The following is a 25969-nucleotide window of genomic DNA, read 5'->3' as shown; positions in this document are numbered from 1 at the left end:
CTCTACTCTCCCTTCCCCTTCCAAGTCCTCCTAAACCCAATATTTTACTGGCTGGTAAGTATTATTAATCTTTGCTGGTGCAAATGTGCACTTAATTATTTTCATCTGTTAATTTTTTGGTTTTATTGATTTTCTAGGCTATGTAATCCACTCCTAGGTGGTATGTCCAAGAGTGACAGTATATAAATCCCTAAATAAAAAACAATAAAAATAACCACCCAGTAGCCACTTGAAGGTTTAGCACATAAATGCATGGAGATGTGAGAGGCTCCCTATTGAAGCTCAAGAGACTCATTTACTCTGCTTCATTTGTCAACAAGACAGATTTTGGTAAATTGGATAAGCCTTGTCTATGCTTTGATGGATGGATATCAAAGTAGCCATTCAATATTTTGTGGTTTAACCCCATCTTTAAAATCTGATAAGATGTGCTGAATCCCTTCATTTTTCTGTGTCATTGTCTCCATCTTATAGAAACAAGATGGTAGCACTTCCCATCCCATTAAGCGTCAAGGAGATGTTAGCATACCTCAGGCAGGTTCCAAAGGACACTAGTTTTGTGTGTCCAATTGACTTTGGCCTTGTATTCTCTAAACTACTGTACCACTATCACCAACCTCATGTAGCCTTCTTCTTTGGAAAATGGGGATTTTTAAAATGTAGTTTATGATGGAGATAAAGGCCTTCAAGTGAAAAAAGAAAAGTTGATTTTTTATACCCCACCTTCCTTTAGCTTAAGCAGTCTAAAAACAGTTTACAATCTCCTTCCCTTCCTCTCCTCATAATAGGCACCTTGTGAGGTAAGTGGGACTGAGAGAGTTCTGAGAAAACTGTGACTTGCCCAAGGTCACCCAGCAGGGTTAATGTGGAAGAGTGGGGATTTATCCTGGTTCTCCAGACTGGAGTCTGCTGCTCTTAACCACTATACCAAACTGGCTCTGGAATTGTTCCCTGGATCTCAGCTAGGATTGTGTACACTGGCGCGCTTCAGCAAGCACCAATGCCTGAGGTGGCCAACTCCTCGAGTGTTGGTGCTCGCTGAAGCGGCCAAAGCACACTGGAGCACACAACCCTAATTTCTCAGCCTTTATAATGAGTTAGGTAAGAAGAAGACTTGGGTTTTATATGCCACTTTTCTCTAGCTTAAGGAATCTCAAAGCAGCTTACATTTGCCTTCCCTTTCCGCTCCATATAACAGACACACTGTGAGGTAGGTGAGGATGAGAGAGCCCTCATATTGCTGCTCAGTTAGAACAGCTTTATCAGTGCTGTGGCGAACCCAAAGTTACCTAGCGGGCTGCACATGGAAGAGCAGGGAATCAAACTCAGCTTGCCAGATTAGAAGCCACCGCTTTTAACCATTACACCAAGCTGGTTCTCTAAGCACAAGAATGACAAGAAGTCCCTTTAAGAGGGCCTGCCATTCAATGAGGCAGAATTATTTGTTTAATAAGATGTGCACCACAAGCAAAGTTCCTTCCATGGGCTTTGCAAGGCTGAGTAATAGTTGGTTGAAACTTTTTTTTTTAAAAAGCAATCATTTTTAAATATTGGTAAAGTGGCTATCATGAGAAATCTAAAGTGCTGCCCTGGGAACCTAAAGACGGCTATCCAGATTTCATGCTTGTAAAACTGTCAAGCCAATACTGGGTTATTTTGGGTGTCCCTTTTTGTCCCTTGGCGCCAGTGAATGTTACTTGGCATGAAGTGTCTGCCCCCGTCAAATGAGCAGGATGCTGAACAAGGGCTCCTGCCTTACACGTCAGCTCCAAACAAACCTGCTTCTCTGCTAGTGATTCACTTGTGATATCATGGCAAGGAAAGCATTTTGCATTCCTGCTGCCCTCTGAATGTATGCTAATACAGTACAATTATAAGGAAGTTGTTGCCAGAAGCAGACTTCATGCTGCCTACTTCCTAAGACAGTGGTTTATTCAGCAGCTCTGAGTTTCTGCCTCGCCCATGTTCAACAGACCCACATCAGATAATACCTCCAGAGAAATGAGATTTCGTTTGGGTTACACCATGTTCCATGACTTGGCGTTCTCTGTACTTTTTATAAACACAAATGATCAAAGACATATACATTCATCTAAAGGGCATCCATCAAGACTGGCACATCCACTTTGGTAGACAAATCAGCCCACAGGTGGAATGCTTCATGAAAAATCTCTAGCACCCAGCAGTATGGCAGCTTCTACTGCTCAGAGTTCAGAATTGGTACACACCAATTCTGGGAATGTGGTTAGCGTGTCTGGAAAATGCAGATACATTTCCCCACAGCCTCATGCTTATCAGAGTGTGAGCCCTGTGCCCTGTACAAGCCACAGGTTGGTCTTTTCTGATGCAGGTGGACCAATGGGGCCAGTGAAGGTGAAGCACGTTCAAAGATAGCAGTTGTTTCAAAGTAAACAAAGGGATGTGAACTTCCAGTGCTTTTCACTGAAAAGACTTTGCTCTGCACCATCTCAGCAAGGTGTAACTGAGGAAATGTGAGTTCTTGTGGTTAAAATGTCCTCCCTCATCTGGAGGGTTATAGGTATGAACATACCTTTAATTATGAATAACCTAAAAACCTGTGCTTTTCATTGAATACATACTGTCATTTGCCACTGCCAGTGCTGAAGGAGGCCCAGAAGTTACCAAACTAAGTGGAAAATTGGGCACAGTGCACAACTCAAACTAGAACAATAAGGGGCAGCTTTACAACCATTGCGCTAAACAACATGCTGCCATCCCAGACTTGTATCCTGCCCTTGAAGGACTGTGTGTAAAAGGCAATAACAAAACCCCCTGAACTCAGGGAAACTTTCCTTTCAGCCTATACTAAGTGTATAGCAACAAACATGGAATGGGGATGAAAATATTAACTAGTCTTGCTATACAAATCTATTACTGCATGTTTCCCAGATATATTGGATTGTCCTGACAACTCCATATTCTTAGTAGCAACTCTTTTTCATACACATCAGTCATCTCCATCCAAAAATCACTCAGATATCCTAAAAGCCCCTTCCCTCTGCACCTGAATTCTCTACATTTCCTTCAGCCCACACAGCTGCCTGTTTCTCTCGACATTCTTTCACATGGCACTATGAAAATGATTGGAGTTTTTTCATTGACAGAGGAGAGTATGAACAAGGTTTATGGAACTGTACATGGGGTGGAGAATGGAAACACAGAAATATTTTCTCCCTCATGAAATAATAGAACACAAGTCTTGTCCAAAAAGTTGACAGCGCAATAGATTCCAGAAAGACAAAAGAAAGTTTTTTCAATGTGTAATACACATTCAACCTGTGGAATTCACTAATTTAGACAGCTTATAAAAGGGATTAGACAAATCCAGACAAGTCCAGAGGTAGCTATTAGTCATGATGGTTGGATGGCCACCATGTTCAGAGGCATGAGTACTAAATAATGGGAAGTGGGCACAACATAGAGGAAATGTTATCGGCCAGTGTGCAAAACAGAATGCTGGACTAGGTGAACCCATGATTTGATCCAAAGGGATTTTATATCATTGTGAATCTTCTCTCATTCTTTGAACCCCCATATTCTTTGACTTCTGGTTCTAGTAGCACCACACATTCACTAATCCTGCAATGCTGAACACTTCCAAAGAAGTGCTCTGAATCCAAGTATCTGGTAATCATAAGCCACACAGAGACTCTGTGGATCTTTATCACAGCTGCTAGCATTCAAGATAGATTTGGCATTAGCATGGGGGATGTAAGGACATGTGCACATCAGCAGCCTTATTTGGTCCCTTATCAAAATACCTTTTCTTGCCATTTCAGGATTGTGACAATTCTAGAAGGACATCTTGGACACTCTAACATGATTTGCCCACAGAGGTATTTAAACTGAAGCAGGGGATTTGTGATTTTGTTTAAGAGCATCCACAAAACATCATCCCCTAACCATCCACTTTCTGTGTTTCTCCTTGTTTTGCTGATCCTGGTTTAATATGCTCTTTTCAGAAAGATCACAGTCAAAGTATGCATTATTGAAAGTCCTGCCCACATTAGCACTATTTTCCTTGTGTCATCCCCCTGTTATTTCCCCTGTGCCATCACTGGCCTTTTCGGACATAAATAAGAAAATCACAGCCGTTGTAATGGCATTGTGACAATCTCTTACCATAATATATTAGTAGTGCCTATGAATTTCCAGCTTTCATTTTGGAAAGCACCTAGCCTTTTTGTTTTGTTTTGTTTGCAGAGGTATATGGGAAAACGGTAGCCACAGGGAGATGAGGCAAGGAAAGCATGGGGAAAGCTGTCACGTGGGTGCTCTGGAGCTGCAGTGAATGCCCCTGCATTTGTAGCAGCAAGGAGAGCTACCCAGAGAATCACCGTCATCGCGAAGCAGCCCTGCAAGTCTGCCTCTCTCGCACTTCGGCCTCTTCTCCTCCTGTATGCTCTGTGTTTGAAGAACTGTACATTAGTGATCACAGCAGTCTCTTCTGGCTGTGACCTGCTTAACAATGTTGCCTTGCTTGAACAATATTTTCATCCTGTTTCCTCTTCCCACTGCAGACCATCCTGCAGGGACGTCTCACTGTCCCCGGGTGCCTGTTTCAGAGAGACCAACCCTTGCTCCCCCTAATCACCAGGAGCAGCTTTTCAGGAAGGACAGCTGGCAACAGCTGGAAGGGTGAGACAGGAAGGTTCTGTGGCGAAGGATCAGACCTTCATATTTTATTACTTTATCCAAGCACACTCCATTTCTTCAAGTGCACAGCATTCTTTGTGTTCTTTAAAAAATCTTTTTCCTTTGGCCACCCACAAATTAAATAGGCATATTCTTTACATAATTACACAATGATAAACTTCCTGGTACTCACCTAGAGTTGGGAAACTCATAATAAAATTACAACTTTGTAACTGTGTATTATGCAGTAAACACAGGTTACTAAGAAAACCAGCAGTCATCCAAAATATTGGTTCTGCTCTGAAACATGACCCTTTGATTTTGCAATTCCAAATTGTCACACACATTTGCAGCTACTCAGATGGTTAGACTTCTGAAGCTAACTGTCTGGAATTCTCGCTAATATTTAACAAGGGGGGGGGGTCCAGGCCAAGGTTTAGATATCTTTCCATGATGGAATTTGAACTCACTTGGGGAAAGTTAACTTTTCTCACTTCTAAACCACAATGCTATTCATTATGCTGAAAAGGGGAATCAGTGGATATACAAGCTTTGTGCATGTGTTACATTGAACATACAAGCATCCAACATATACATGGGTACATCTAGTTGTAAAAAGAGCCCAGACGTATTCACATTAGAAATAACACTAGGGACCAGTACATACAAAATGTGAGTTTTATTGATTTTCTATATGTATCATATGTTCGGTTGTACATGCAACAAGAGAATTACTCAAAATAAAGAAAAATTAAGTGTCACCTCCAGAATGGATTTCTGTAACTTGCTCTACACGGGCCTTCCCTTGGCCTTGATTTGGAAATCGCAGCTGGTGCAGAATGCAGCTGCTAGGGTCCTCATGGGGACATCTTGGAGGGCCCATATCCAGCCTGTGCTGAGGCAGCTGTATTGGTTGCCAGTTGCCCCCCAGATCCAGTTCAAGGTTCTGGTTTTGACCTTAAAGGCCCTTTTCTGGGTCCCACATATCTGAGGGACCACCTTTTGCTCTATGTCCCCCGCAGGGCTTTACGCTATGTGGACACTAATCTATTGGTCATTCCCAGCCCCAGGGAGGCATGTCTGAGTTGGAAGGGACCTCCAGGGTCATCTAGTCCAACCTCCTGCACAATGCAGGAACTCACAATCACCTGCCCACTCACAGTGACCCCAATTTCATGCCCAAGTGATACTCCCCCCCCCCATATAAAAATATCTCCAGAATCCAGCCTAGCCTGGAGGAAATTCGCCTACCATTGTAAAGCAGCAATTAGCAATTCCCTGGGTATGCAAGGAAGGGCTACAAGAGACAAACACTGGCACATCCCTTCCTGCCCACCCACTCACAATCTGCCTAAGTTTATAAATCAACATTTCTGTCAGATGACCATCTGGCCTCTGCTTAAAAACGTTCAAAGAAAAACTCACCACCTCTTGAGCAAGCCTGTTCCACTAAGGAACCACTCTAACTGTAAGGAACTTCTTCCGAAGTTTAGCCAAAAATTCTTTTGAATTAATTTAAATCCATTGGTTCTGGTCTGATTCTCTGGGGCAACAGAAAACAACTCTGCTCCATCTTCTTTATGACAGCCCTTCTAGTATCTGAAGATGGTTGTCAGATCACCTTCTCTCCAGGCTAAGCAGACCAAGATCCCTCAATCTTTCCTCGCACAACTTGGTGTCCAAACCCCTCACCAACGTCATAGCCCTCCTTTGGACACGCTGCAGTTTCTCTACATCTTTCTTCAGTTGCAGCACCCAAAACTGAACACAGTACTCCAAGTGGGGTCTTACCACAGCAGAATAAAGTGGTAACGTGACCGGGATGATATACTTCTTTTAATACAGCCCAAAATCCCATTTGCCTTTCTAGCCACTGAGTCACACTGCTGACTCATGTGTCTGGTCTACTAAGACCACCAGATTCTTTTCACATGTACTACTGCCAAGACAAGTCTCACCCATCCTATAGTAATGCATATGATTTTTCTACCTAAATGAAGAACTTTATATTTATCACTATTGAAATTGATTTTATTCATTTTAGCCCAGTTTTCTAGCCTGTATTCTGATTCTGTCGTCATGTGTGTTTGGCTACCCCTCCCAGTTTAATGTCATCTGCAAATTTAATAAATACTCTCTGTTTCTTCATTCAAAGGATATTCTCAGGTCTTGCTAGGATTGTCAACCTCCTGGGGGTGCATGGAGATCTTCCAAATTTACAAGTGATCTCCAAATCACACAGATCATTTCTCCTGAGGAGAACTGTTTTCCATGAAGAGTTTTATCATAGCTGAGATGAATGCTTCCTTATTTTGGTCAGGCAATGTACTGTACACACAAAAATAAAACTAACTTCTTATTTAACAAGCATTTTATTATTGATGCCATGCACACTGTAAACATGCAACTTCCTGGGGTCTGGCAGGGAGGCATAGCCAGCTGGCATCATTTCCAGGGCTACTTGAAGCCTGAAGGATATTTCAGAAGTTCCTTAATGGTTTGAAGGTTGAGAAAGGCTGCTAAACACAGATTGAACATGCATTCACTGTAACTTGTGAACATGGCTACTGTTGCCTAACAGTTAAGTTAAATTGACTTAGTAGTCCTGGTCACAACTGTATCATGGACTGTGTGTCCTTAATGTACAGGACTAGGCCTTACTGAGGGCAATTCCGCACATCTGCTTGGGGATTGGAGTGGAGGAGGGACTTTCTTTCTAACGCTATTTTGTCTTTTGCTGATGTGTTGCAGGTTCTTCTCACAAGTCAAGTGCTTTTTAAAGGGGGAATCCACATTTTACCATTCCCCCCGAGGTGCTATAAAAAATCAAATGCTGTGGGAGTGTTTCTGGAGTGTTGGGGTTTGTTTATGTCACTGTGCGTAATGTCAAAAATGTAGCGTTTACAAAGTGTTACAATTCAGCTACATTTAAGTTGTGTGGAATGAACCTTAGAATCCAGAGAACTTTAGATTTTTTTTAAAAAAAAATGAGACAGACAATTATGTTGAATATTTGCTTGTTTTGCTAGTAATAAAATGCAGATTTAAAATATACATATATTTAGGATTTATCCAATAAGTAATTTTCAAAAAGAAATAGTGGAATTAATTAATCATATGGCTAGAGAGAGGAGAACATTTATAATGGATTCTAAAGTTGTTCTTTTGGGTTACATGAAGGCAATTTGTAGAAACCATTTTGAACTTAATTATTGCTGTTAGAGCACATATTTATATCAGACTGGCTGAAAAGCATCTGGGGCATTGCATTTATGTACAAATTGAGATAGAATGATAAGTGTTAATGCCCAGTGTAATAAATTCAATGAAATATGGACACTTTTTAGAGGTATTGGAACACTGCCTTTCAAGACAGAATAGACCAATATGTATTTTCCTTGGCACTGTAAATAGTCAAAGGATTTTATTGCCCTTTTAAATATGTACCTCACTGTATTTTCTGTTTCTGCAATAAATAGAAACATTTAAAAATCATAATGGAAAATTTTAGAATGTTTTTTTAAAGGGCAACTGGATCTTATGGCCAACTGTATAGAGAAGACGCTGCCGTTGAGTTGCAACAAATTCATAGTGATTGTGAAAGGGTGTTCCTGGAATAAGATGAACATAGGGAGTTTGCCGTTGCCTTTCTTTGACCGTTTATGCACTGGACGTTTCATGCCGGGCTGCAGGCTGGAGTTTTAGTCGTGGCAGGTTGCCCCACCTCTTCCTGCACCCACATGAGGGACCATTAGGCCTGGTGCACCTCATCCACCCCCGATTTATACTCCAGCATGGGAGCTGTGGCAGTTAAGTTCCCAGTGCAAAAACCATCGTTTCCATAGGAATCCTAGTCTTTCTTGGGGGGGTGGGGGGTCTCCAATCCCTGGCCAATTTAGGCCTAACTGGGCTGATTGCCACCTCCCAAACTGTGTTGAGAGACTCAGACTCTTTGAAGGGATTCCAAACCACTGGTTGCTCTGGAAAAAGACATCCTACATCACCCAGATATTTCTGCTTGGAGTTATCTTGCAAGATCTTTTTCACTGTATCAAGTTTGTATCCTGCTTCCATCTGACTCAAGAGCCACTTTCTCCCATATTGGATGGCTTCACACCAGCTTGTGGAATGTGGGTCGTGAGACTGTTGAAGTATCAATTATCCTTTCCAGGAGCAGCCTTCACTGCCACAGAGAATTGTTCTTCCTTCCCTAATAGGGACAGATTATTACTTTATGTGGCAGGGCTGGGTATAAGAGAGTATGATGTTCCAAGGAGCTGTAGCAAAGCATCTAAGATAGATCTCTGGGCTAAGACCCTGCTCCAGTAGTTTCCCACAAAACAGTGTTACTCCAACCAATTGCTTGAACCCTTTTGCTGTTGTCAGTACTAAATGATCCATATTCTAGTTGTTCAACTTAAGAACCCATCTCCTTTGACAAGACCCCCCCACTTCTAATTTTTTTGCTGAAATATTTTAGTCATTCTTGGCCACAGGTTTCATGTGTGGAGCTGCCAGCTCCAGACTGGAAAATACTTGGAGATCTGGGAAGGTGGGATAGGGAACACCTTAAATGGGATATAATGCCATGGAATCCACCCTCCATTCCCTCCAGGAGGATCAGGTATAATCTCAGTAGATTTCCATCTTCCATCTGGAGGCTTGCAAATCTAGGAGATCAAGATTTCGTCACTATATTAACGTGTTTCATTATTAATTTTTAGGCACAGGTTAAAATTTACCAGCATACAGATTCCTTCATTTAGTGTGTATGAGGTATTAAATTGTGGCCACGGAAGGAAGGCTTTGGTGGTCAAAACACATCTGGTCCAGTTTAACTGGTTTATGGTTTTCAATCAGTGCCACCAAGTGTATGCTGCATTGGAGATAACATGTACTGCTCAGAGGGTGACCTCTAAGACCTAAAGGCCTTTTTTTTCTTTTTGCAATGAATTTTAAGTGCACTGTAACATAAAGATACACTTTGTTTAATCCCTCTTTATATAGGTTTGTATCCTCATCCTTTAGGTATCTAGTTCCGTTTTGGGTTCAGGTTTTGTCTCATTTGTTTTGCTTCGAGAGGGGAAAGATATTTTTGAGCACCCATCTCCCAAATGACATGTTGCTTGGTCCTCAGTATGGTGTAAAATGCATTAGTCCTTCCCCACCCCATCATGCACCCTCTTCTGCGAAATTCTCCTCCTTTCTCAAGTGAAATTACAGAAGTAGAACATTTGTTATGCAAGAGGGGGTGCAAATAGCAGAGGTGTATACCATGGTGCACATATGCCATCCCTAATTATACAGTCATCAGTCATATATAAATCTGCAGTTGTGAATGATTCTGCTCTTACAATACATGTGGCTCAGAATGCTACATGTTTCCTAATAACACATGAAAAATACTTCCTGGATGCCATATTTTCAGTGTGCAAAGCTTGTGCCAAGTTCAATAAGGAAGTTCTGACCTTACAAGGAGATATTTTCAAGGGCTTCTGTCCAATAGTGGGTGTACACAATTTCCAAAGCACTACAAATATTGACTCACTTTTTACAGCCACCTCAGTTGGTCAAACCCTCATTCTTTTGTGATGCAAGCCTGCATGGGGGTTAATTCCAGCATAAGGGAAGGGCTTGGGGGGTCAAGAATTTCAGATATATAAAAGGCTTAGAGACATGGGCTCGGCCTCACGTACTTCATATTTCAACCTTGTTTACCTGTCTCCACCAGTATTTTAGGGCACTGCACATCACATTCAAATGTATAAATGAAGCAACTCTTGCCACAGAAAGCACAATCTGGAGGGGTTGGGAATCTGGAGCAGAAAAACAGCACAAGAAGAAAGAAGCTTTCTCCTGACCACACCTTTGCCCATCCCAAACCATCTGACTCTTTAGCTAGGGTTGCCAGTCTTCAGGTGGGGGCTGGAGATCTCCTAGAATTAGAACTAATTTCCAGACCAATTCCTCTGGGGACAAAGGGCAGCTTCAGAAGGTGTGCTATAGGTATCATCCCAGCAGAACTAATTCCCCTTCCCAAACACCATCCTTCCCAATTTCCAGTGATTTCCCAAACCAGGGGTGGCAGTCCTAAATAGTCCAGGCACAATTCACCCATCTGGTATCAGAGAAAGGAGCATTCTGCAGTGGAAACATTACTCATCAAGTCAAACCCCCAGTGGGATAAATAGCACTCCCACCCCAGGTTGGGTACGGGAGAAAAAGTCCCCTATCTCAGCACCACACAGTCCCAGTACAAATCAGGCCTCCATGTACTTGTAAAGCACTGAACTTCACATTACAGCTTTCTCTCTCTTTCTCTTTTTCCCATATGACAGTGTCCCCAGGGGCAGTGTAACATGCAGTTAGGCCCTGAGTTCATCACATGTGACTGCCGCTTTCCTAATTAAAAGTGTGACCATTGAGTTTTATTGGGTGCATTTGCATGTACAGTTTGCCCCTAAGCAAGGTCAGCCCTAAATTGCTGCCCACAACATCAATCAGCTCCATCTGCCCCTATGGCCTTTTCTGCATGCATAGCTTACTTTTGATTATTCACTGAATTTGAGTCAGTATTCTGGAAATGAGCTGCAATTTTTTTTTGGGGGGGGGGGCTCCTTCAGAAGTCACCTCCACCACAGAATGTGGTTGTTTGCAATGTGTTTCTTTCCCATATCTCTCTGGCATGTTGGAAGCCTCAAGTTACACTTCAATGTGACTTCTTCCTCTGCCAGTGGTGCCCCAGGAACAACAGTGGTGAAACAGCTGAACCTTCAGATCTTCGCATGTGATGGTTCCTGAGCAACAAGGAAAAGACCTACGTTGCAATGTTTTCCATGGTATTAAAATTATGCCAGGAGGCATGCAATAGGTGGATTTGGAATAGAATCTTCACACTGGGATACTGATGTGTCATTCTCAAGCCTTTTAAAATGCATGGCCCTGTGGCCTGCTATAGTCTCAAATGCTGTACCATGGTGTTTGGCATCCGAATTAAAGCTATAAAACTATGTATTGCCGATTATGTCCCTTGGTTCAATAAGGAAGCTAAATGGCAATCTTCTACCACTGGGCAGTGTGGAATAGTAATTGGAGGATTGGACTTTGAGCAGGGACACCATGGTTCAAATTTCAGATGTACAGATATGGTTGTTTCCTTTCCTCGTTGTTTTGGTGTGTTGTAGTCTCATGGTTTTTAGTTCTGTAAATTTGCTGTGCTGGTGTTCCTGAGTCATTTGTTTCTCCTGGGGAATAATGTGCCATTTTAATGCCATGTACACATTTGTTGCACAAAGGTACATGTTACGGAGAAAATGTAGCACAAAGAAAGAGAATGTGGTCTATAAAAAGACTCCCGGGTTCAGTTCACATACAGAACCCTTTTCAGCCTTGGCCACTCCTGTTTGCAGAACTGCCTCTGTCCCAACATTCAGCTATGGCTTTGCGCAGGTTGAATGTCCCATGTGTCCAATTGCACTCACTCATGATGCGTAATCTGCCCTGAGTCCCTGTGAGAATGGCAGACAATAAGTAACACAAAGAAATAATTCAACTGGTGATTTTCAAGTCAAACCAGCAGCAAAGAGAAATTCAATACCCTCCTGAGTTCAAATACTTGCTCTACCTTGAAATTCTTAGGGTGGCTTTGGGCCACTCTCATCTTACTCTACATACAGGGTTGTTGTGAAATAAAATGGAGGGGGGGAGGGTCAAGTATGTTGGCCTGGATGCCTTTGAAGAAAGTCTGGACAGAATGTGATTACAGAAGATCAGCACAATTGAGAAAATTACTGTCCATCCAAAGTGAGGGAAAAAACCCTGCTCTGGGCTCATTTGTTATAACTTATTCAAATGTTGGCAGTTAAAAATTCCTCTGATTTATCATTGGGGCTAAGCCTGAAACTAAAAAAGCCTGTCAGGCCAGTTTAAAAATCAGCCAGATAGTAATGCTGAAACCATGCTCAGCTCACATTGGGAAGTGTCTCATCAGTTACCCACAGCTGTGTATTGAGCCACAAAGCACAAAAAAGCTTATATACTTTCTATGTTATGTTCACAGCAAGGACTTGTAGTTCTTCAGCTTGGGAGAATCAGAATAAAACATGGAATCACACAGAGCTGGAAGAGACCAAAAAAGGCCATCCAGCCCAGCCCCTCCATGTCTCAGGAACTTAAAAATCCCACACTCTTGACAGGTGCTCATCCAATCTTTTCCTAAAAACTTCCAGTGAAGGAGACTCCACCACCCTCCAAGGCAGCATATTCCACCTACCAACAGCTCAGCTTCAGTTTGAGGCAATTCCAATTAATGGTGAGTCTCCTTCACTGGAAGTGATTTCTCAGCTTCAGGAGCTACCTAGGCCTTCTATACCAAGAGTCCCCTGCCCCCTCCCCAAAACAAAAAAGTGAAAAATAAAAACAATATAAGCAATTATAAATAATAAAATATGACTTTTATACTTGTCTATATTTTTTTGCAAAGATATAAGAGTATGAAATCTAACATCCTTGTCCAACCTTGGGGTGAGGACAAGGTGAAGAAATCTCACTAGACTGCATCTAAAGTGGTGGGCTGTAGGCCATGAAACCTGATGCTAGAGCTGGAATAACATTCTTCTTCATCTTTATGGTATCATAAGACTCCTGCTTATGTTTGCTGCACCAAAGTACCACAGCTGCCACTCAGGAATTGTTTCAAACATGCCACTCTTTACTCAATGAGTAACTGATGTATAAACATTTCATCCAGAAAAATAAGCTCTATTCTTTCTTTCTATTTAATGCTATGATGTTATATTGACACCCTCAGAAGTACTTTTATGGCCACATTGACTCTGAATTGTTTTCTTCATTATACTGAGCCATTACATTCCCTCCCTCTTAATTATGCTCTCCATGAGATATCAATATAACCCAACTGACTTCTTTCTGAGAAAGAAGCCTACATGATTTCCTGGTATAAAAACTGGATAGATTTACCAAGGATGCATAAGAAGGAGCAGGCGTCTGGAGATGAGTACGACCTGCATCTGATTATACGTGGTTCACAGTTCCATAGGTCCACCTGTATGTATGGTACTTGATTGCCTACCACTAGTTTACTTGCAGAACTAGTTACCATGTGAACTGATGCCATTGAAGAGCATTGTTATGTGGTAGACCTATGGAACTGTCTAGCACATTCACACTTACAAGTCAACACTTAATGCTGCAAGCATTCTGTGATTAACATTGATGTGTAAACCAGCCATGAAGATAGGGTCTTTCAACCTTGTCAGCCTGCACATCCTTTGGAATTCTGAGGAAAGCTAGTGGACACCATAACAAAATGGCTGCCATGGGGACAGGGCCATTATAAAATATGGCAAAACTCCACAACTTGCTGAGAGTTTCCAAATTTAGAGTCTTCCTATGACTAATTCAGGTTCTTTCAGAAGGATTCTCTCTTCAAATGAAAAGGTAATGCTTCCTTTGCTTTTCTGAAACATGTCCTGCACTGAAGAGGGAAAAGAGGAAAACAAGGATTGGCTCATTGCTTTGGGAACAGCTGACATGGTATTTGGTTTTTGTTTCCAAAGAAACTCTGCACAGCCACATGCAGAAATTTCCAAGCTTAATAACTTTCCTAGTTAGCCAGTTGATAGGGAATGACCCAAGCTTGTCTGTGTTTCTTCTGTTCCATTCAAGACTTTTTGGGTTTTATTTTTGAGATCTGAGAAGCAACCAGATGGCAGGAATCACCTGGACAGGCAACCATGTCTCCCTTTTGCTCTTGCATATATCAACTGACAGACTATCATTAATCCTGGGTAACCTTGGGTGTGAAGTGTTGCCAAACAGTTAACTTATGGCAACCTCAGCAAGGAACTTACAAGGTCAGTGGGAGGCAGGGTTTGTTTGCTATTGCCTTCCTCTTCATGGCCTTCCTTGGTGGTCTCCCATCTTCTAAGAGGTTGGGCTATACCATGCTGCCTTCCCTCCTGTAACCAGATAATAGACCCAAAGAAACAGCATTCCTACCACACAAAGAGGCATTTGTGATGCAATATACCAAGTGTATTTTATCGTTCAGCACTGCGTATCATATAATCAGCACCAGTACAAAGAATAGACACTGCATATTGCTTTGTTCAAACAAATCTCTATGCAGAGAGGATACTATGAAGAACAAAAACTGCAGCTGTGAAGCCATGTTGATGAGTCAGGACACCTTTGGAGCCTGGAAGCTTGTCTAATCTACAAACATGTATTGGTCCAAGAAACCAAATGACTCCTGTTTGTAACTGCAAAATGTAGTCAAACTGCAGAGCCTTTCTTGTGATAAGTATGTTACTCTTTCACCTAGGGGCAAAGACTTAAAAGTGCTAAAAGACATGCTGCCTGTCACTCTGAGAATTTAGGATTACAGAAGAGAAAAAGAGGAGTTGTTTTTTATACCCTGCTTTTTACTACCTGAAGGAGTTCCAAAGCTGCTTACAAATACCTCTCCACACAACAGACACTCTGTGAGGTAGGTAGGGCTGAGAGCTCTAACAGTACTTCTCTGTGAGAACAGCTCTAAGAGAACTGTGTCTCTCCCAAGGTCACCCAGCTGGTTGCATGTGGAAGAGTGGGGAATCAAATCTAGCCCTCCAGATTATAGTCTGCTACTCTTAACCATTATGCCACACCAGCAAGGGAGAATATAGAAGGGGTACTTCTTCCATAGATCCTTTGCACTCCCATGCTCCTTGTTACAGCCAGCAGGATGGGAGATAAGACTGATGAAGCAGCAGGTTAGGAGCCTCTGCAACTCCATATTCTAGCTCTGCCTCTGACTGTGGGTCCACAAAACATTACTCCGCAATGGTATATGAGGTTATAAACTAAAGGAACTCCAGGGGGCTTTCCGCACTCCTTCAAAATCGCACAATGGTTGCCAATTGAAATCACTACAGTTTTGCCATTATGCACAACGTCGTTGACAATCTGCCACACACCTGAAACCGATCCGCAAAAAGCGCTTCCTTGTAGTGCTTTCAGGGAAATCCCCAAAAGTGGATTCACCCTCCGGAAAGCGCTACACTCCTGCAACCAATCTGCAACACTAGCGGGAAAGTTCTGTGCGTTACCATTGTTGTGGTTTCTACAAAGTCCCTCCCCCTGGCTCTCTCCTCTGATCTTCCGGCGAAGCGATCGCCATTTTTTTTTCTCTGAGCAAGCGGAGATCAAATCACCAGCAAGCCTTCGTTTACCCAGTGAGGCTTCCCCGGCTGCAGTCCCTCCCCAAAGCTCTTTACAGTCTCTTTACAGTCACTAAGCACAAACAACAGAGAAGCCCGTTTGCTGATGTATTTTCCCTTTATTTTTTACACTGTTTTCGGCCGAAAATCGGGCCCGTGAGGGGGGAGGGGGATTTTTTTTTTCACTCGGGGGAGCGTGGCAACGATGAAACGACAGCTCAAACACACCTGCCAGCTGGATGGGTCTCTCCGTTGCAACGAATCAACACATATTCGTTGCAATGGGTTTGTGTTTTTTTTAAAAAAAACCTTTCTTAAAGGGAAAGGGGCTGTTTGGGAGCATGCTAACGGCTGCCCATTGGCTGCTTGATGGCCAGGGGCGGGACGAGCTCGGCAATAGCGCTTCCTTTCTAGCGATTTTTGCTGAGACCGGAAGCTTGTGGGAAACGATGGAAACGCAACTGGATTCCACTACAAAGTCAGGTATGCATAATGACGAATTCCACTATTTTAAATAGCGATTTTTTGTTCAGCAAACAATTTGCTACAAGGATCCCGGTGCGGAAAGCCCCCAGATATAATGACCAGCACCGGTTATGAACAGTTATAGAGGATGCCTTTGTCAGTGTGGCCTGGAATGGATACCAAAATTTCAGATTTCATTAAGAAATAGTGTACATCTGCATGCCTCTTGTAATAGAAGAGTTGTTTTTTATACCCAGCTTTTGACAGCCCAAAGGAGTCTCAGAGTGGCTTCCAATCTCCTTCCCTTTCTTTCCCCACAACAGACACCCTGTGAGGTAGGTGAGGCGAGCTCTGACAGGACTGCTTGGTCAGAGCAGCACTATCAGGGCTATAACAGCCAAAGGTCACCCAGATGACTGCATATCGAGGAGCAGGGAATCAAACCTGGCTTACTAGATTAGAAGCCATCACTCTTAACCACTACACCATGATGACTTTCCCTGTGTTACTGGATTAGCTCCATAAAGCAGTTCTTCATTGAACTTAAAGATATCCTTTTGAATTAACCATGCTGGTTCCAGCTTGTGAGTTTTCAGGGTACAGCTGATCTATCATTCTTACTTAGTAAAAAGAAGTTTTTTTGCACAATAAGCAAATAATAACGGAGCTTCTATGAGCCAGGGTACAAATAAAACTGAGCAGTGCCACAGAGTACTTGTAAGACAGAGTACTTGAAGCGCCAGTGCTAGTGCCACTGACAGTCTTCAAGCAAAGGTTGGATACACATTTTTCTTGGATGCTTTAGGATGCTTAGGGCTGATCCTGCGTTGAACAGGGGGTTGGACTAGATGGCCTGTATGGCCCCTTCCAACTCTATGATTTTTAAAGGGCAACATCCATTTGCAAATGACTGCCAAAACTGATTGGAAGTGCAGTATTCAGCAAATGTGAAAGCCCTCAAATCTGTGTTTAGCATGCTGTCTACAGAATTCTATGCTAAAGGAACTAAAAACTAATGCTTCTATAAACTACATCATGTCAACTAATTCCTTTGCTTATGGAAAAGAGACAGGATTGCTGAATTCACACCACTTCGTTGCTTCATTTCTATGGGGTCCCTGAATACACATAGCCTTAATTTTGGTATGTCTATAGTATTCCCCCATTCCCTACATGGAAACAACAGATTCTGTTGAAAATGTCGCCCTTATCCTTTAGGCATCACTATTAAATGGCAGATACATTATGTCTGCATTCAGACATCATGAACAAAGCAACATAAAATGACATATAAACAAGAACCAGCCAGGAGCTCTCATGTTGCCATAAAACATGTCAGTCCCAGATTGAAGATTTCTGGATGTGACTGAAATTGTAATTTGTTGTGATCTCTAAACTGGTGCATTTTAACAAATTGCAGTTTGGTGTGTAAGACTATTTATGCATGAGGAATCTGCTTCTGGACAACCTCTAGTTTCTGGCAGGTTTTAGAGCCCCTCCACATGATATCTGCCTCCCAAGGCTGTCCAGGGGCTGTCTTGAGTTTTGACTGTGATGAGGCAAAGGGAAAACACGGGAGGAGTCTCCCCTGAGGAGGTGTGCAAACGTATGGCTTACAACTGCACCTTTGCAAGCAGGAACCAGCGCGAGGTTTGCACCTCCGTACTGAAATGGTCTGTGTTTTGGTCTACAAATCAGATTCTAAATCCCTTTAGACCTGGAGAAATCATGGCTGAATTTGGATATCACAAATGCATGTAAATTCTTCATGCAAGTAGGAGTGCCAGCAACCGGGGGGGGGGGGGGGGTGGCCTGTCCCTTTAACCTAGGCTTAATAGTCATTCAATAGATCAGCCAAAATTGGTTACAGTGGAACTTCAAGAAATGTTTGATGGACTGTACAGGAATATTGATGGGGCTCTTTTGCTATGAAAAGTGGGAAAAAGCATCAACACAGCCCATTTCCACAAATTAAGCCTTAAAGGGGCAGGTCATTTTCTCCAGGCTGTTGGAACCCCTGTTAGGAAACGGAGGAAGAACTCATGGGAGCCCAAGAATAAACCTGGTTCATTCTCCTCATGCACAAACCAAGATCTGCTTGTGATGTCTCGATTCAGCCACAGTCTTTGCTATCTTACCATTCCAGCACAGGAACATACATGCCTGTACACCTCCTGCTTTTCCTTTTCTTTCTGCCTCTGCTGTGAGTCATGCATTTGATTAATCTGAGGCAGTGCTAAGGCAAGATAATAAGGCTATGACACAACCAGCAGTGATCACCTCCACAGATTTATGAACACCTTGCCCTAGATTAATTGCCATTGCATTTGTAGGAAAGATCCCATCCTGTTAATGAAGTTTCAGAGTAATTTGTGCTGAAGATATTCCCCATGCTCGCCTACACTGTCTCACTTCATAAACGTTGAGCATAATCCTTCAGAAAATTATTCCTCAATTTTATGTTTCATTTTGTACTACTTTCCTTTTTGCACACAGCAGGAAAAGTTCTGACACTGCTCATCTGACCGCCATTTCTCCATGCACAGTAGTCTGCTGGATACATTTCCTGCTCTCTACATATAACTTTCTCCTACATTCATACTTCTGTGCCACCCACAGGACATCTAAACACAGCTTTGGCTAGCAAAAAGGGTGTTGATCTTAGTAACTTGGACTTTAAGATGAGCCATGCTCGATGGAGGCAACCTTCCTGAACTTCTTCCTCCCACTGCAGCATTCTGTGCCTCCCAAAATTGGGCTACTGCAGGTCAGTGTCCTGAGGGTAGCCAACTTCAATGTAAGACCTGGAGATATTGTGGGATTACAACTGATTTCTAGACAATAGAGAGCAGTTGTCTTGGGATAAAATGGCTGCCTTGGGGGGGGGGCGTGGACTCTATGGAATTGTACCTTGCTGAGGATCTCCCATCCCCAAACTCCCTGCTCCCCAGGCTCCACCAGCAAAATCTACAGGAATTTCCCAGTCTGGAAATTGGGAGTCTGTAACAGGAAGAGACAATTGGCTAAAATCTCTCTGTTCCACAGCAGAAGAGGAAATCACTTTGTTGGAGGTAATACTGCTGGGTTGTTTTTTATTGTTTTTATTTATTGGAACTTTTTTGAGATCTCCCAGAATTAAAACGGAATGCTAGGCTACAGAGATCAGTTCCCCCAGAGAAAATGGCTGTCTTGGAGGGTGGATTCTAGACCATTATACCCTGATGAGGTCCCCTCCCTTCCCCAACCTTATCCCCAGGCTCCACTTCCCAAATATTTAGGCCTTTCTAAAGCTGGAGTTGGCAATCCAAGGACAGCATTTTAGGATCTAGGAGCTCTGTGAATGGAAGAATCCTGAATATTGTTCCTAGCCAAAGACAGTTTAGAAGTGCTTTCTTTTCACTTAATATTTCATTTTACAGAAATAATATGTCAGCAACACTACAAAAGCTTCATGAAAACTAAATCCAAGTCAAACCCAAACCATATAGAAAATACTCACAAGGGGTAAGAAAGTCAGAAGAGGTCGGACTCTCGGCCGTGGCTTAAGCGTTGCTGTTCCAGAATCTGTTATTGTCCCAAAGCGACTATCCCCATAAAATATGCCATCCACATCACCTAAACCAAAAGAGAAACAAGCAAATAGTAAACAGTAGCCAAATCTAAACATGCCCTCAAGAAGTGCAGATAGGGTTGCTGGCTCTGGGTTGAAAAATACTTGGAGATTGTGAGGGTGGAGCCTGAAGAGGGTGGAATTTTGTGAGGGGATGCTTCAGCAGTATATGATGCCACTGAGTCTACCTTTGAAATTGGCCTTTTGCTCCAGGTGAACGGATCTTTGTCACCTGGAAATCGGTTATATTTCCAGGCTATCTTCAGCCACCACCTGGAGGTTTGCAACCTTATGTGTTAACCCCATTACATATTTTGGAGGGGATGAATACAATGGAAATAAAGAGAATAACTGTTTGGAAAATGTTAAGGCATTTGTAGTACTCATTTGTAATACTCTTGATAGGTTAAAAGCCTTGGGAAGTTGAAAGTTAGCCTGATAAGGTCTTCCGTCTAGCTGCCTTTCAGCTCCACTTTTGGGTGCTTTCAAAAACTGATTGTGCCATGTAAATCAAGTGTTATGATAGTCCAAAATATCCAGTGCCCAAGTGTTTGAAGTAAACATCCTGCATGAATCAGCCCTTCAAAAAACAGGTATATGAATGGACACCACAATTTCAGCCACACCTGAATCCCATGAAATTCCATAGACTTGAATTCATGCATCCTCAGAATGAAGGGCTGCTTCATGTGCTACGTTTTGGACAGGAGAATTCTAAGCCATATTATGTAGAGGTTTAGAATCATAGAATCATAGAGTTGGAAGGGGCCAAACAGGCCATCTAGTCCCACCCCCTGCTCAACGCAGGATCCGCCCTAAGCATCCTAAAGCATCCAAGAAAAGTGTGCATCCAACCTTTGCTTGAAGACTGCCAGTGAGGGGGAGCTCACCACCTCCTTAGGCAGCCTATCCCACTGCTGAACTACTCTGACTGTGAAATTTTTTTTCCTGATATCTAGCCTATATCGTTGTACTTGAAGTTTAAACCCATTACTGCGTGTCCTCTCCTCTGCAGCCAACAGAAACAGCATCCTGCCCTCCTCCAAGTGACAACCTTTCAAATACTTAAAGAGGGCTATCACGTCCCCTCTCAACCTCCTTTTCTCCAGGCTGAACATTCCCAAGTCCCTCAACCTATCTTTATAGGGCTTGGTCCCTTGGCCCCAGATCATCTTCGTCGCTCTCCTCTGTACCCTTTCAATTTTATCTACGTCCTTCTTGAAGTGAGGCCTCCAGAACTGCACACAGTACTCCAGGTGTGGTCTGACCAGTGCCGTATACAATGGGATTATGACGTCTTGTGATTTTGATGTGATGCCCCTGTTGATACAGCCCAAAATGGCATTTGCCTTTTTTACCGCTGCATCACACTGCCTGCTCATGTTTAGTTTACAATCCCCCCAGGTTTCCCCCCAGATGTAACTTACAGGGTCTTTACCATCACAGCTCCTCAACAAGGATATGTGATTGTCACATTCCCACTTCACACGTGATATTTGAGGCGCTAAGCCTAACAAATATAATGTGTTTAATCATCCTGATTCGTGAGTACAATATTCAAAAGAAAATTTGAAGGTTTACAAATGACATACAGACATAAATTGTGGCTTTTACGAGTCACTTGGAATATATATCCCCAGTCACTTTTCTGTATTTTTCCTAAGAGCTGACATGAACATGTATATAATTTTGGCCATTCATAAATGTTGCACTTTCTATGCTGTGTCTGTTCTCAAGCACCAACCAGGAAGCTTGAAGTTAAACCAGTTTACCCTTAAAAAAATCCTTTTGGTCAGGGCCATCGGCTGAGCTGAGATCTGTAAGGAAAGAAGCGATTCTGAGGTCTTTTCTCCATGCCATAAATTTAGTGTTATACTTACCCTCTAAAGATGCTATATTCTGTCCGCCCCGCATGACATTGCCAACCTCTCGCGTCCAGCCAGCAAACTGCTAGCTATATCCGCCACTTTAAAGTTTGAATTGATGAATCCACTTTTTGGGATTCACCAACCTAAAAAGCACTATTCCCCAGGGGACAACCAGCAGGCTGGAAGCCAAAGAAATGTTTGGAGGCAAAGAAGTGCTACCTCTACCTCCAATGCCCCTCATCACACCCGCCTCCCTCTCCCTCTTTATGGGGAATGGGAAGTGCTTTTTTAAAATGGAGAATAGCCTGGAGAAATGAATAGATGGCAAGCGTGCAGGCGATGCCAAAAATAAAAGTATTTTTTTCCAAAGTTGTGACACAAAGTTGTGCCTCTCTAAAGTCCTCCCCCCCCCAAAAAAAATCAGGAATGAGATTAGTTTTTAAAAGTATCAAAAGACTCATGATTCCATAAGGGATGGCATTTAAAAAAACCCTATGCATATATGATTCTAGAGAACAATGAATTTTTTAAAAATTAGCAGGCATTATGGGAACCTTTAAAACATGAAGAAAAGGGATTGGCTACCTGGCTTGATTGATAGGCGGAAAAGAGTCGCGTATAAACCATGTTGTTCACTTCCGCCATTTGCAGCAGCACTTGGAGTGGAAGAAGCGCAGAAAGGCAGCAGACAAGAGATAGACAGCAAAAAGTTGAGGAGTGGTCGGGAGGCATGATAATATTTAGCACTACGCCATTCAGCTGGCGTAACACTATTTTTACCAATATGCGGAAATGCCCTCAGTCCTGTTTCTCCAGCTGAGCTGCATCACTCTACTTACTATGCCAAGCTGGTGCTCATGAACAAACAGCAAAATAAGAAGCAAGTCTGCACAACTCAGGGCATCCGTAGTTTTCAAAATGGTGAGTCGTCACTAGCAGCAAGCACACAAGCAAGCTCCTTCAAGTTTGGTGAGAAAGGCTGACTCCCATTATCATAGCCAAATACAAAACAGATGCTACCGCTAGATTGGACTCTGCCAGTGGCGCTCAAACAGTCAGGCCTTTGGCTGACAGTCAAGATCTGACAGGCAAAGCAAAAGGACATAAGAGAGTGAGAAGTGGCCTATCGCTAACCACATCCCACAGTTCCCCCTGAATCCCAAGCTACCATCTTTCAGGTCTGCCCCAGTTCTCTCAGCAGCACATCCCTATTCACTGGGAGCCCTCTTTCAGTACACAGGCTCTTGTGGCTTGCCTTACCATTTGAATCGACCTTGGGGACAATGAACCTACAGTGTTGCTCAAGAGTATCACTGCTTTCACAGCTTGGCTGCCAGCACCCACTGCTCCTTTTATCAGGTGCCTTTGCAAGCATCCCCAAACAGAGCAAAGGACAAGCAAGCTCAAGAGCCTTTCCTCATTCAGCTTGAGTCAATAGAGTCTGCACTGAGAGCCACAGGGTGAGGCTTAGCTGAAACGTCTCATTTTTCATGACCTGCTGGCTGCTACATTCCTGTCTGAGCAAGGCACAGAGGAATTGGGGAGGAGATTAGAAAATGATGCTTAGCTGTGCTTTGCCATGCATTGTAATCAGCACTGAAAATGCCTATATGAATGGGTCGCCCCCCCCCACACACACACACACCAAACGCCAGAAAATTGCCGTTGCCCCCTTTAAGATATTTTTGGCACTTGAAGCAGCAAATCCAAAAGGTACCTACACAGCAGCAAAAATAGAACAATGAACTGATTAATTGACAATGGACTAGATCCAACTATGTACTTAAGGAAACTTAAATGCCCCTATGTTTTCTTAAGGGAGGAGTGTCAAATTTTGCCATCTTAATCCCATGACGTTTTGTTCTGGGTGGATCAGTGGACCTTCAGGAACAACATAACAGAGATCTGCAAAGGGAGAGTGAAATTAGCAAAAATCACAGCTCCTTCTTTACAACACTCTTCCCACTTTCTGACTGGGATAAAAAGACTCGGATCACCATTTCAACTTGTATTTGATGAAGGGAACTTTGCATATCCCCCCCCCCCAAAAAAAACAAACTGGTAGATCTCTAAGGTGCTACTGCAGACCAATACCCCCTGAAATGGCCCCTTTTAAAGAAAAGGACACTTGAGATTACTTATTTCTAGTTGGAACCAAGCCAAAATGTGGCATTCTAATGCTGCCTCCAAATGTGCTCCTTGAGGCAAACTGTCTTTCCCTGCCTAATGGTTGGGCAACACTGTCCTGACATGGCAGTCGCAGGAACACTCCAGCAGGAACCAACACACACGCACATGTGGAGTGCCACAGCTCCTCGCAACAAGAGCTTTCATGCTTGCCAGATGCTCTGCACCGCCATCAGCCATTCTCAAAGCCCGTTACCAAAATATTCCTCTGAGAGACTCTGTCCATGCAGAACTAGACAACTTGAAACCGTAGAACATGTTTTATTGCACTAGATATATATCCATTATAAATTGATAACTCCTGTGTTAAAAAGGTTTGCTGTGCTGGCAAAAATGCTATTGAAGGATGAGAACCCTAAGTTGTGAGGTGTTACAGCAAAGTTTTGTGTTGCCACCTGCAAAATTCATTGCCTAATGGTAGGGTGACTATTTTGTGAAATTTGTACCTATTATACTGGAATTGTCCTATTTTATTCTAGTTTTATGAATAAGGGATTGTTATTCCACTCCTATTTTATTCCATTTGTTTCTATATTTGTGTTTTATTATTGCTCTGCTCTGGACGACTTAAATAAATAAATAGTAAATACAGTGCAACAGATATGTGCATAGTTGTCAAACTGAATTATCTATCCACTTTCCCCCTTACACTATTACCACTTCTGGACATGGGGCAAAATCGCTTGATGTCTCCCACCCGCAAATGCATGATAATAAATTCAGCCATTTTTCCCTCCACACTCTGCCATGTCATCTTGCATTCCCCCCTTCTCACTGGCAGAAGAGAAGAAGAAGAAGAGTTGGTTCTTATATGCTGCTGTTCACTACCCGAAGAAGGCTCAAAGTGACTTACAGTCACCTTCCTGTTCCTCTCCCCATAACAGACACTCTGTGAGGTGGGTGAGGCTGAGAGAGCCCTGATATCACTGCCCGGTCAGAACAGTTTTATAAGTGCTGTGGCGAGGCCAAGGTCACCCAGCTGCCTGCACGTGGGGGAGTGCAGAATTGAACCCGGAATGCCTGATTAGAAGTCCGCACTCCTAACCACTACACCAAACTGGCATTGAAAAAGGCACTAATAAGAGCAATGCGCTCTTTTAGTCACTGCTCCTCAGCCTCTCAATCAACAGAGACAACCAATCAGATGTTTGGGTGCCCCCAAGCGTGATTTAAAGACAAAGGACAAAAAAAAAATCAACAGGGCAAGGGAGGTGGATTCTTACCCCTGCAGTAGTTCAAATGCCAGCTTTATCTAAGTAACTTCCACTGCCATGGCCATCTTGCCACCCAAACTGTCAAAGCCCCGTCCCTTTGGCTCCTCTGCTCACCCTACCCATTGTGCCCACGACTCAGCCCCATGAGGTCTCACTGCGGCCACCCCCCCCCCAGCACATGCATACACACTTTCCCACAAGGTGCGTGTGTGGCAGAAGCAAGACCTCACAGGGAAGTGTGTGTTCATGTGCGCATGCGTATGTGTGTGCATGTGCGGAAAGGAGGTGGTGGTGGCAGCAGCAGTGATGAGACCTCACAAAACGTGTGTGTGTGCATATTTGTACATGTACAAATATCTGAGACCTCACAACATGTGTGTGTGTGTGCATGTTCGCGTGTGTATGAATATGCAGGGGGAGGCAGCAGTGGCGAGACCTCATGGGGAAGCGAGTGTTCATGTGCATGAGTGTGTGGGGGAGAGGCGGTAGCAGTGGCACCCATGCTTCAGAACTGTTTTTGGAGGAAGAGGGCAAGGCAAGTGAGGAAGGCTGAGTGATGGGTGCATGGGCCAGCGGGGTGCGGTGGATTGGGGGTGGGAAGAGAAGCTGAAAGGATGGAGGTTTGACTTCTTGGGTGGCGAGATGGCCACGGCAATGGAAATTACCAAGATGAAGATGGTGGCTGTACTACTGGTGAGTAAGCAGAGGGGGAGGGACAGCGATCAATAATCTCTTGCACATTTCCCC

At 43.2% G+C, this 25969-nt stretch overlaps 1 protein-coding gene and 1 long non-coding RNA gene across 3 annotated transcripts in view; one reads left to right on the top strand and one right to left on the bottom strand.

Annotated features, from left to right (window-relative positions):
* Nucleotides 1–25969, bottom strand: part of C4H6orf132 (chromosome 4 C6orf132 homolog) — a 54805-nt gene that overhangs the window by 12078 nt on the left and 16758 nt on the right. The window contains exons 1-2 of one of the 2 annotated variants that reach the window (XM_077334892.1): nt 21834–21882; nt 19843–19958 (exon numbers count right to left, since the gene is read on the bottom strand). In XM_077334892.1, the coding sequence (XP_077191007.1) occupies nt 19843–19958; nt 21834–21867 (150 nt within the window). In that variant the 5' untranslated portion in view covers nt 21868–21882. Of the gene's footprint in view, nt 1–19842; nt 19959–21833; nt 21883–25969 lie in introns of those variants that run through there. The other variant, XM_077334891.1, reaches the window with a different exon arrangement.
* LOC143836088 (uncharacterized) lies at nt 945–8055 on the top strand. Its single transcript, XR_013230506.1, has 3 exons — nt 945–3857; nt 4542–4659; nt 7408–8055. It is a non-coding gene; the product is annotated as an uncharacterized LOC143836088 (long non-coding RNA).

This window comes from Paroedura picta, chromosome 4, assembly GCF_049243985.1.
Source record: "Paroedura picta isolate Pp20150507F chromosome 4, Ppicta_v3.0, whole genome shotgun sequence".
NCBI classification, from domain to species: domain Eukaryota; kingdom Metazoa; phylum Chordata; class Lepidosauria; order Squamata; family Gekkonidae; genus Paroedura; species Paroedura picta.
Note: the sequence above shows the minus strand (reverse complement) of the source record. Positions and strands in the feature narration are given on the sequence as shown.